The sequence below is a fragment of the Lathyrus oleraceus genome, chromosome 3 (assembly GCF_024323335.1).
Source record: "Lathyrus oleraceus cultivar Zhongwan6 chromosome 3, CAAS_Psat_ZW6_1.0, whole genome shotgun sequence".
NCBI lineage: Eukaryota > Viridiplantae > Streptophyta > Magnoliopsida > Fabales > Fabaceae > Lathyrus > Lathyrus oleraceus.
The window spans coordinates 478,473,573-478,485,167 of record NC_066581.1 but is presented as its reverse complement, the minus strand read 5'-3'; the positions used below and the strand labels follow the sequence as shown (position 1 = coordinate 478,485,167).

The following is an 11,595-nucleotide window of genomic DNA, read 5'->3' as shown; positions in this document are numbered from 1 at the left end:
AGAAAGAGCATCATTTGTTCCAACATGCTACAACTATGGAAAGAAAGGAAAAATCAAACCATATTGTCCCATGTTCAAGAAAGTAAATAAAAAATTTAAAAAATCTCAGAAAAAGAAGAAAGCTTATGTCACATGGGAGGATAATGATATGGAATCCCCAAACGACAAAGAAGAAGAAAAAACCAACATCTGTCTTATGGAAAATCATCAAGATGATGGGGTAACCCCTCACTTCTCTTGTCATGATTTCTTTAGAATATGTAAGAAACTAACAAAAGAAACAAATAAACTAGAACAAATTATTTTTTCATCTAAGGATATTATCTCTTCTCTTGAGCTTAGAAATAAAACCGTTGAAAAGGAGATAGGAATCCTTAGTTTAAAACAAAATGATTAAGTTCAAATTTCTTCCACTTCAAATGAAGATGATGAACCTGACAAGTGTGACAATTTAAAAAAATGAAATTTGTGATCTTCAAAAAACACTTGTCGAGTTTATCAAAGGAAGAGATAACTTAAATGTTATGTTATGAAATCAAAGAACCTCATACAACAAATCCGGCCTAGGCTATGAAACAAATAATAATAGTAAAAACTTTGCAAACATATGAAAGACCAAAACCATATGCCATTGTAAAATCTTAAAATGCAACTACCGTAATAAAGAATAACACATTACTATGTTCTATTTCATTAAGAAAAGTCATGAAAGTAAAGAAGGACACCCTCATTCAGATTTTTACAAAAATCACTATGAACACAAATAAATTATTTTGTCCAAACATAAAAATTCCTATATCTATAGAAATAAAAATGTTTTATGAAACTAACAACCAAGGATCCAAGATGATATGGATTCTTAAAGTTAAGACCTAACATTTTCTTTGTAGGAATGCTTTACAGTCTCAAACACAAAATGATATCTTGATAGCAATTGTTCAAAGCATATGACAGGTGACAAAACCTTATTCACCACCTTCTTTCCTAAATAAGGAGGATTTCTCTCTTATGGAGATGATAATAAGGTGAAAATTCAAAGGGTTGACACCATTGGTACGTCCCCTAATCCAGCGATTGAGAAAGTTCTCTTGGGAAATGGGTTAAGCATAACTTACTTAGCATAAGCCAATTATGTGACAAATGTAACAATGCAACATTTGACTCTTCTGGTTGCAGGGTCATAAAATCTAAATCAAATGAAACTCTATTTACAAGCTCAAGAAATGGAAATACCTAAACAATAAATTTAAATAAGATTCCTTCAGGTGATGTATGTCTCCTAAATAACGAGGATGAAACTTGGCTATGGCATATGAGAATAACTCACATCCGTAGAGATCACTTGAACAAGTTGGTCCGCAAAGATCTCGTAGAAGGTCTACCTGACTTATATTTTTAAAATAATAGATTATGCGATGCATGCCAAAAAGGGAAATAAGTAAGGGCCTTTTCAAATCTAAAAATATAGTTTCTACTAATCGACCCTTGCAACTGCTTCACATGAACCTTTTTTCTGTAAGCATTGCATCCATCAGAAGTGACCAAGGTGGAGAATTCTAAAATGGGTAATTCAAAAAATTATGTAATGAGAATGGTATTCATAATACCTTTTCTACTCCACGAACTCCCCAGTAAATGGGGTAGTGTAGAGGGAAAATAAGTCTCTAGATGAACTTGCAAGAGTGATGCTCAATGAGACCAATCTTTCTAAATATGTATGGGCCAATGCAGTAAGCACCGCTTGCTATGTTATGAATCATGTATTGATAAGAGAAATTCTAAAGAGAAATCATTATGAATTATACAAAGGAAGAAATCTGATCATCTCTCACTTACATGTTTTTGGTTGCAAATGCTTTATCCTTAACAACAAAAAAGATAACCTCATAAATTTTGACGCTAAAGATGATAAAGACATTATTAATAAGATATTCCACTTCTAGCAAAACTTTTAAAGTATTTAACAAAAGAACTCTGACAAGCGAAGAATCAATTCATGTTACCTTTGATGAATCTAACACTAAACTATTAGAAGTAGAAGTTGTCGATTGTGCATGTATCTTGGAAAAGAAAAATCTGTAGGAAAATGATTAAGAACCGGACCAAGGCCAAAGTGAAATTCAAGAAGAAGAGTCGGCTCAAGATCAAATTCCAGATACTCCACCCGAACATTCAGTTCTTCCGAAAGAATGGAGGTGAATAAGAGACCATCCTATCTAGAATGTTATTAGAGATATCTTTAAAGGAGTCATTACTCAACGATCTCTTAATAAGGTATGTAACTTTGTGGCTTTTATTTTGCATATTTAATCAACAGAAATCGACGAAGTTATCATCGATGAACATTGTTTTTTGTCATACACGAAGAATCTAACAAATTGGTTAACTATTGAGTTATTAAATGCTTCTTCAGCTTCAAGAAGGTGGACAATGGTGTCACCATCCAAAATTTTTACACTCATCTTTCTCTTTTACTTGATAAAAAATAGAAGGTAGTTTAGTTTGTGTGGATAAAGAAAGTAATGTTTTTCTAAATGCTAGTTGGTTAGTCGATGAGAAGAGCTGGATATATATATATATATATATATATATATATATATATATATATATATATATATATTATATATATATATATATATATATATATATATATATATATATATATATATATATATATTTATTTAATAAGGTATATATATATATTTATTTATTTATTGGTAAATGGTAATAAATTTTAAAAGCATATATTCTTTAATCACTAACATGGTATAGAAACTACGTGTTGTTTTTGTGTCTTATGTCTCTTGATTGTTTATGAATGTACTTGTTTATGCTTCCTTCAACCGTTGGTTCATGATTGTTTATAAATTGTTCCATATCGGTAGTAAGTACACAAATATATGGTGGAAACTAACCAAGTAATGTAGTGAAGCATATGATGAAAGAGTTATATTATTTAATTTCATTATGGTCATAAAAGTAATTAAAGTAGTTATATCAAGTCTTAAAGTAAAATCACATTCTAAGACTAATATTAACAACATTAATTTTATCCTTCAATTGAATAAAATGTTTTGTCTTGATAACTTTGGTTAAAGCATCTGTCAGCTGTTTCTGAGTGCTACAATAAACAATTTCAACCACCACATTCTGAACCTGATTTCTCAAAAAATTATCTCTGTGTCAATGTGATTGCTTCTTCCATGCAATATTGGATTCTTGACAATGCTTATAACTGATTTTTTTATCAACCATCAATTTCATAGGCTTGCTCACCTTGATCTTCAAATCATGCAACAAGTTTAGAATCCACACAGTTTGACAAGCAGTCAAAACACCTGTAATGTACTCAATTTCACAGGTTGACAAAACAACCACTGGTTGCTTCTTGGAGCACCAAAAATTAAGACCTTCCACACACTTAAAGAAATATCCATAACTTCTTCTGTCAACTATGTCTCCACACCAATCGGAGTCTAAATAACACATCAGATCTTAATCAGATTCAACACCAGAAGGGAACAAAAGTCATACTTAAGAGTCCCCTTAATATACCTCAGTATCCTGACAGCAACTTGATGATGTGATCACTTTGATTTGTTCATAAACACACTCATCATTCCAACTGTAGATATCAAGTATGGTATTACAGAGATATCTCAATGAGCCCACAAACTGTTTAAAAGTGGTAGCATCTACATCATCACCCTCAACATCAAAATCAAGCTTGTGATTTGTTTCAGCAGATGTGATTGCAGACTTGTAGTTTGTTAGCTCAAATATCTTCATAAGCTCAAGTTCATACTTCAAATGATGTAAGATTATACCCTTATCTGAGTACATAATCTCCATCTCTAGAAAATATGTCATATTTCATAGATCAGTCATCTCAAACTCATTCATCAACACCTTTTTGAACTTAGCTATCTCATATGAACAACTCCCTATTAGCAATATATCATCAACATAGAGACACACCAGAATCATATTGATATCAGATGTATGCTGAACATAAATACCATACTCCATCTCACCTTTCCTGAATCCTTAAAGCTTGAAAAATGAATAAATTTTTAGATTCCAGGCTCTATGAGCCTGTTTCAGCCCATACAAGGCTTTATGTAACTTGTACATCATCCCTTCCTGATTCTTTTTCACAAATCCATGAGGTTGTGATACATAAACTTCCTCTTGTAAAAGACCATTTAGAAATGCAGATTTCACATCTAAATATATCAGAGGCCAATTTCTATTAGCAACTATAACAATGACCAGTCTGATTGTTTCATGTCTAGCTACCGGTGCAAACACTTCAAAGTAGTCTAATCCAGATTTCTGTATAAATTCTCTAGCTACTAACCTGGCTTTGTGTTTTCTAATTGATCCATCTATCTTTAGTTTCACCTTGTAAACCCATCTAACACTGATGGACTTCTTGTCCTTTGGAGGCTCAGATAACTCCCAAGTTTTGTTTCTTTATATAGCCTTAAGTTCTTCTTTCATGGCCTTCAACAACACTTTCTTCTTGAGAGCTTATTTAGTACTAACTGGTTCAAAGTCTGGCAACATGGGACACTTAATGACTTCCGATTCAGAGTGTATCTCAGTATCTTGCAACATATCAAACTCTGCAAATCTTCTTGGCATTTGTATGATTCTTTGTGGTCTATGAACTTGTTCAAAATATCTTTAGATGCTGGAACAATATCAGATGATGGACTACCTTCAGAGGTTGTATCACCTTTGGAGGCATGATTACCACTAGAGTCTTGATCATCATCAGAATCTAGATCTGAATCAGATTGACCTTCATAGTCAGATTCGCCTTCAGACTCACCTTCAGCATCAGAGTCACATTCAGACTCTAAGTCATCTTTAGACTCAGAATCTTCTTTAGAGGAAGATTCTTCTTCAGAGTCTGAGATATTTTCAGAAGTTAACGCATGTGTTAACACTGCACCAGAGTTGGATTGAGACGTGTTCCAATCCCATGCTTATGATTCTTTCACAATCGCATCTTTGCTAAATTCAACTTTGTTAGTGACAGGACAATAGATCTCATAAGCACCTGTACTTTGGTACCCTACAAGCAACACGACTCTGCTTCTGTCGTCCAACTTCCTTCTCTTATTATATGGAACATGTTTATAACAAACAAAACCAAACACCTTCAGATGGCTCACATTTTTCTTATCTTCACTCCACTTCTTAAGAGTAATAATTTCCTTTAGCTTCTGGTTGGACATCTGTTGAGCACATATGATGCAGTGGCAACAGCTTCTCCCCACAAGGTGTGAGGGAGCTTATTCTCCTCTAGCATGCTCCTTGTCATATCAAGCAAAGTTTTATTTCTTTTTTCAACAAGACCATTGTGTTGAAGAGTGTATGGAGAAGTAACCTCATGCTCAATTCCATTCTCCTCACAGAAATTCTTGAACTTTGTAGAGTTTTACTCACCTCCACCATCAATTTTGAGAATTTTTAGCTTCTGACAATTCTGTTTTTCAACCTTTACCTTGAACTTCTGAAACTTAGCAAACACCTCGTGTTTGAACTTTATGAGGGATACCCATGTCATTCTTATGAACTCATCCATAAATGACAAAAAATACGTGTTCCCTCCAAGTGAAGGTACTAGAAATGGTCTGCATATAACATAATAAACTACTCCTAAAGCATGTTTTGCTCTTAGGGATACTTCTGATGAAAATGGAAATCTTGGTTGCTTTCCTTTCATGCATATCTCACATGACTTCTCAGGCTTCACATCATTAGGAATGCCATGTACCAACTTCTTATAACTCAGATGCCCTAAGCTTCTGAAATTCAGATGCCCCAAATATTTATGCCATAACTCATTGTCACCTTCTACACTAAGGCATTTAGTGTCATCTGTTTACACATTCACATTAAATGTTATATTGCTTCCCTGTTCAGACTGCATAATCAACTTCTGATCAGAATCATACAACTTCAAGATATCGTCCTTCATAGTAACTGAGAAACCTTTCTCAATTAGTTGACCTACACTCATCAGATTGCTCTTCATGACAGGAACATACCAAACATCCTTGATCATAATAGATTTTCCATTCCTCACTCTAACCTTGACATTTTCCATTCCTTCAACATTCAAATACTTATCATCAACACATCTGATTTTTGTCTTCTTCCTAGATTCAAAATTAATAAGCCATTGTTTGTTTCCAGTTAGGTGATTTGAGCAGTCAGTGTCCGTATAACACCAGTCTACCAAATATCCACAATCATATTCATAATTCGTCAATAGAACAGGTTCATCATCAGACTCTCCTCTGGATATATTTTCTTATTCTGATTTTATTTCTAGAAGATTCCTTCAGATCCTGCTCTACCTTTCTTTCAGAGGTTTTCTTAGTCAGACGCAACTCTTATGCCTCTAAAATGCTTTGCAATTTTTTAATTCTCATGGTGCTCATATTCTTAGAATGGTCAATTGCCATAACAATATAATCAAACTTAGGAGTAAGTGATGTCAGTAAATTTTCAATGATTACTTGTTCAGAAAGAGTCTCTCCACAAGATTTCATCTCATTTGTGATCAGAATCACTCTAGAGATGTAATCAGGTACCTTCTTGTTGTTCTTCATGTTGAGATTCTCATACTTCTTATGTAGAGACTGGATTTTCACCTTCTTCATGGATGCATCACCGTCTTAGCATCATACCAGTGTGTCCCATGCAACCTTCTTCTTCATCGAATCAACGATCTTCTCAAACACATTCACATCCACGCACTGATGGATATCACCACTACAAATAATATATGTCATGACAAAAATTTCACCTCACCCTACCAAAAAACGAGGTAAAAGGTCAAGACGCGTCATGTTTTATATTACTTTTTAATTAAATACCACATATTCTCTCAGTTTCTAAATAAAACCGAGGGGAAAATATTTCAGGACATGCTTTGAATCCTAACATCAGTAGTTTATATTTATATTTCTTTAAAAGTGGTGTTTTTATTTTTATTTAATTTTTAATTTTTAAATTAATGATCTATTCCTTCGGTTATATTTAATAACCGAGGGATTAGATTATCATATTTTACTATAAAAGCACTCGTTAATAAGATTTTTACCATAAACCTAACTTATATGTAGCCGCTCTAAAGTCTTACGCATCATTCTCTTGGATAGATTGCAGGATAGAAAAAAATGTTCAATATTCTTCAATATTGAACAAAATATTTTTTCGGCCCGTGCAATCTATCTCACATAATGATGTTGATGTTGTTGTTGTTTTGTAATAAACTTCATATGTTATCAATCAAAGAAAATATTGAGAAATTTATTTCTTTCCTCGGTTGACAATATTGAGAAATTTATTCCGAAAAACAATCATCCATATCTCTTTCACGTTCTCTTTCATGTTCTCTGTCATGTGATAGCATTTGCCATGAAAAACATTTTCTCAAGATAATGAAATCTCTTTGGGATGAATTGCAAGTATAGAAAAAAGAATTCTCTTAGTTGGAACAAATAACTTATCAGAAATTTGAAAATATATGTTGTTCTCCAAGAATTCATTGTCATACTCTTGATTTGTTTAAACAATTTATTTTATTATTTTGTGTAAGCAATGTAAATATAAAAAAAAAATCCCCTCAGTTTTTATTAGAAACCGAAAGGTATGTGAACTTTGGGTTGAAATATATTTTATTTTATTTTTATCTAAAAAGAAACAGATTTTACCTTGGGTTTTAGTAATAACCGAGGTAAAATATTTTATTGAGGTAAATCATAAGTGTGTTTCCTCAACTTCCTTAAACAAATATTTGTTGTCCATTTAATGAGTATCAACGCTCAAGACATTGTATTAGTGATCCTCGTGAAATCTAAAAACCTCATTATAAAAACATTATGAATATTAGTAAATCCATAAGAAACTCAAACATTTTGAAACTCTCTATGTTTAATTTGAGGGTTGTATCAATGTGATAGATTGCAAGATCAGAGAAATTTAGGTTTTTAATACGTGGTTGATGAGAGTACTGTATTTAGTTTGCAAGTGCATAAATTATTTGGGTTCAATGTTTGTGTTCTTAAAAAATCATATAACTAAATATTTATTTTATTTATCTAACTTTTTTTTATTTATATCAGAAAAAAATGAATGCAAAAGTCATAGAGAATATATTACATTCAACATTTGATCTTTCTCAAGATCAATGAAATGAGGATCCCCAACATTTGCTCTTCTCTAAGATATCCAATATTTATTCTCCATCGACATCGATGACGATGACGATGGAGAACAACATCTTTACTTTAATATTTTGTATAAACAATGTACTGAGTATATATATATATATATATATATATATATATATATATATATATATATATATATATATATATATATATATATATATATATATATATATATATATATATATATATATATCAATCCGTGTATATATCAGTGGAGATTCAAACTCAATTTTCATTGGAAATTCTCAAGGTTATCCTTTGAATGAGAGAGTTTTGGAGATTGGGATTCAAAGCTGGCGGACTGGGTCCTCATTTCTGAAGGCAAGGGTCTCTATTTATAGCCAAAACAATTGATATTTGCACACTTAAATCAAAGTTCAAAAAATAACAATGTACATTGCAAGCAAGTTAGAGATTTTCTCGGCCGCTTGAACTATATCTCAAGATTTATATCGCATATGACTGCCACATGTGCGCCAATTTTCAAGCTTCTTCAAAAAGATCAGATCCAATATACTATTCTTATTTGATCTCGAATTGCCTGTTCTCCATCTAGTGATATACTGTTTCCTTGTACACAACAATACTTTCTCTTGGGCCCCGCTTTTACCCCTTTGAGACGTTGTAACACCGGTTCATCTTGTGAATCAAGAGTTGTTTGACTCGTAATGCAGACATTTTATTCATTCCTTCATATATATATATATATATATATATATATATATATATATATATATATATATATATATATATATATATATATATATATATATATATCTTTCCCCTCGATTTTGTTATTAAATTGAGAGGTATACGATGCTAGTTTGGAAAATATAAAAAAGTTATTGCTGGGGTTTGAACATATGACTATTTAAACTAACCCCTCATATGTTTTTAAACCGAGGGGTCAAGTTCCCACTTTTCATGTCACCATTCGTTAACTCGTCATTGTAACCAAAGTGAAATCATTTCGCATATGACATGACATGTGTTATTTGTAGTATGTAGAACAGAGCTTTATGATCCTTCTTCCTTATCTCTTTATATGTGTTCCTTTGTCTTTCAGTTGCATCTGCTGCAACCGATGCATAATCGTCATTGATGAGATCAAAAACATCTTGAGTGCCAAACAACACACGCATCTAAATTATCCATTGATTCCAATACTTTCCATCAAAGACTGAAAGCTTCGTATTCAAGCTACCGTTTCCAACGTTCATCTTCGATCTTGTACAAGACTTCACTTAAATCTCACCAAACACTCGTGTTTTCCTATTTCTCATAATCAAGAAATGTGATTATGTTACGATTTCGAACTTTAATTCACTATGAATTTCAGAATCGAAATCAATCACACACGCCTCACGTTCACTCGTGTTTCCCTTAGTGTTTTCCAAAGATCCCAATCGAAATTCTAGATATCAATGGTTAGTGTATAAGAAAGAAAAAGATGAAGATGATGAAGATGAGAGAAGGGAGAAAAATTGTAACTAACTTTTTTTACTGAAAATGATTACATTAAAATTCTGTTTAAACTAAAAAGTCAGTTTTGCTTATATTTACACATTCAAGCCAAATGAAATTTAAATGTACACCAAATTAAATCTATCTTAAATGTAAATTTAGATTTCACTTTAAAAGAGACTGACGTCACTTTGGTTGAGTTGTTTGGTGAAAACATCCTTTCATTCATTCAGACTGGTGAGAGCTATACATTCTTGTAACTTAGGATAAACCATGGAAAACATGTAGGTAACCTTTGATTTCGAGAACAAGCTAATATCACTTGGTATAAAATGTATGATTTACTTTTGTTAGATGCTTTAGATGTTGAGTGGTAGTACTTGTTGGAAATTGAGGAACTGGAATCTATTGTTTGCGCTCTATGTCGAATTCTTCATAACTTCAAACATACTTATTAAATACTCAGATTAAAGTAGTTTATTTCTTGAATACATTTGGAATCCATAACAAAACAGTGTTAACAAGTTTCAAAGGTAACAATAAGAACAACAAACAGAATGTTATACAATACTACAATACTTGCAGAATTTGTTAAATCTTAGGTATGATATCATAGCAGCAATTAAGCTGCGACTTTATTGTACTCTCTTTCAACTGCTTTCTTAAGGATGCTGTCTTCTTCCAAAACCATTTGAATTGGCATGAAACCCATTCCATCTGCCATTGCAAGCATCATCTGCTTTGTTTCTGTCTTGAATTCTTCCAGATCAACCGTGCCATTTAAATTGTGGTCGAATTGTATGAACAACGATGCATAAACACGGGCAAGCTCATCTGGATCAGACTCCACATCAATACCGAAGTGTGTTTCGAAAACTCTTAGACCCTGGAGCTCCTTTAACATCTCGTCATAAGAGAGAAGACCATCATTGTCTGTGTCAAGGCGAGCGAATCGGTTACCTACAGTGTCATTAAATGCTTCTTCATCTTCAAGTAACTGGACAATGGTGGCACCATCTAAAATTTCTACACTCATCTTTCTCTTTTACTTTGTAAAATGGAAGGTTGTTTTGTTTGTGTGGACAAAGAAAGTATTTGCAAATGCTAGTTGGTTGATGAGAAGAGTTGGAAAATTACTACTATATATATATAGCCATTCGTAAATGGTAAACAGTTTTAGGAGCATTTATTCTTTAACAACTAACATGGTATAGAAACCATGTGTAGTTTTGTGCTTCTTGTTTAATTATTGCATTTTTTTGTTCATCGGTCAAAATGGGAATCCACTGGATTCTTTTCTAAACCGTTGGTTACTGATTTTTTAAATTGTTTCCTGTCAGTAGTAAGTACACATATATACGATGGAAACTAACCTTGTAATGAAGTTAGTGCATATATAAAAATAAAGACAAGCAAGTGGCAAAGTCAGTCAACCTTGGAAGTCTAGTGCCCTTCTAGTGCATGTCAAGTGAACAACTGCCAAACGAGTAAAGAGTCTTAAACAAGGATACCCACTGATTGTTATATATTATTCATGGAATCAAACATAATGTTCATGGTTTAATCTCTTATGTTTTTTTACTCTTATCATAACATTTTTTCAAAACAAGTGTAAGAAAATTAATGGTGAAAAAACGAGTCCGATCCGTTGGACACTTTAATGCGAGACGGACTAAAGACTTTAGGCCTACATCATGCAATGTGTACGCCCCACTCCATTCCGTTTTTTTGCGAGCTTTTGCAAACACAAATATTAACATAAATTTCTCTTTTTTTAGGTTTAAAATGTGGGAAGCCAATGAACCCGCCCGACCCTCACTTTTTGTGCGGGGCGAAACAAGGTTTTAGGCGCACACATTCAAATATGCATGTCCCG

General features: G+C 32.7%; 1 protein-coding gene across 1 annotated transcript; it reads right to left on the bottom strand.

The window, feature by feature from the left end:
- Window positions 1-10,162: 10,162 nt before the first annotated feature.
- On the bottom strand, window positions 10,163-10,927 carry LOC127128817 (uncharacterized). Its single transcript, XM_051058183.1, has one exon. It carries the CDS (start codon window positions 10,753-10,755, stop codon window positions 10,342-10,344), a length of 414 nt encoding a protein of 137 aa, XP_050914140.1. The 5' UTR covers window positions 10,756-10,927; the 3' UTR covers window positions 10,163-10,341.
- Between the last annotated feature and the right edge of the window lie 668 nt (window positions 10,928-11,595).

Bases quoted from the DNA above. Each gene is read 5' to 3' on its own strand.
- LOC127128817 (XM_051058183.1), bottom strand. From the start codon at position 10,755: ATGAGTGTAGAAATTTTAGATGGTGCCACCATTGTCCAGTTACTTGAA.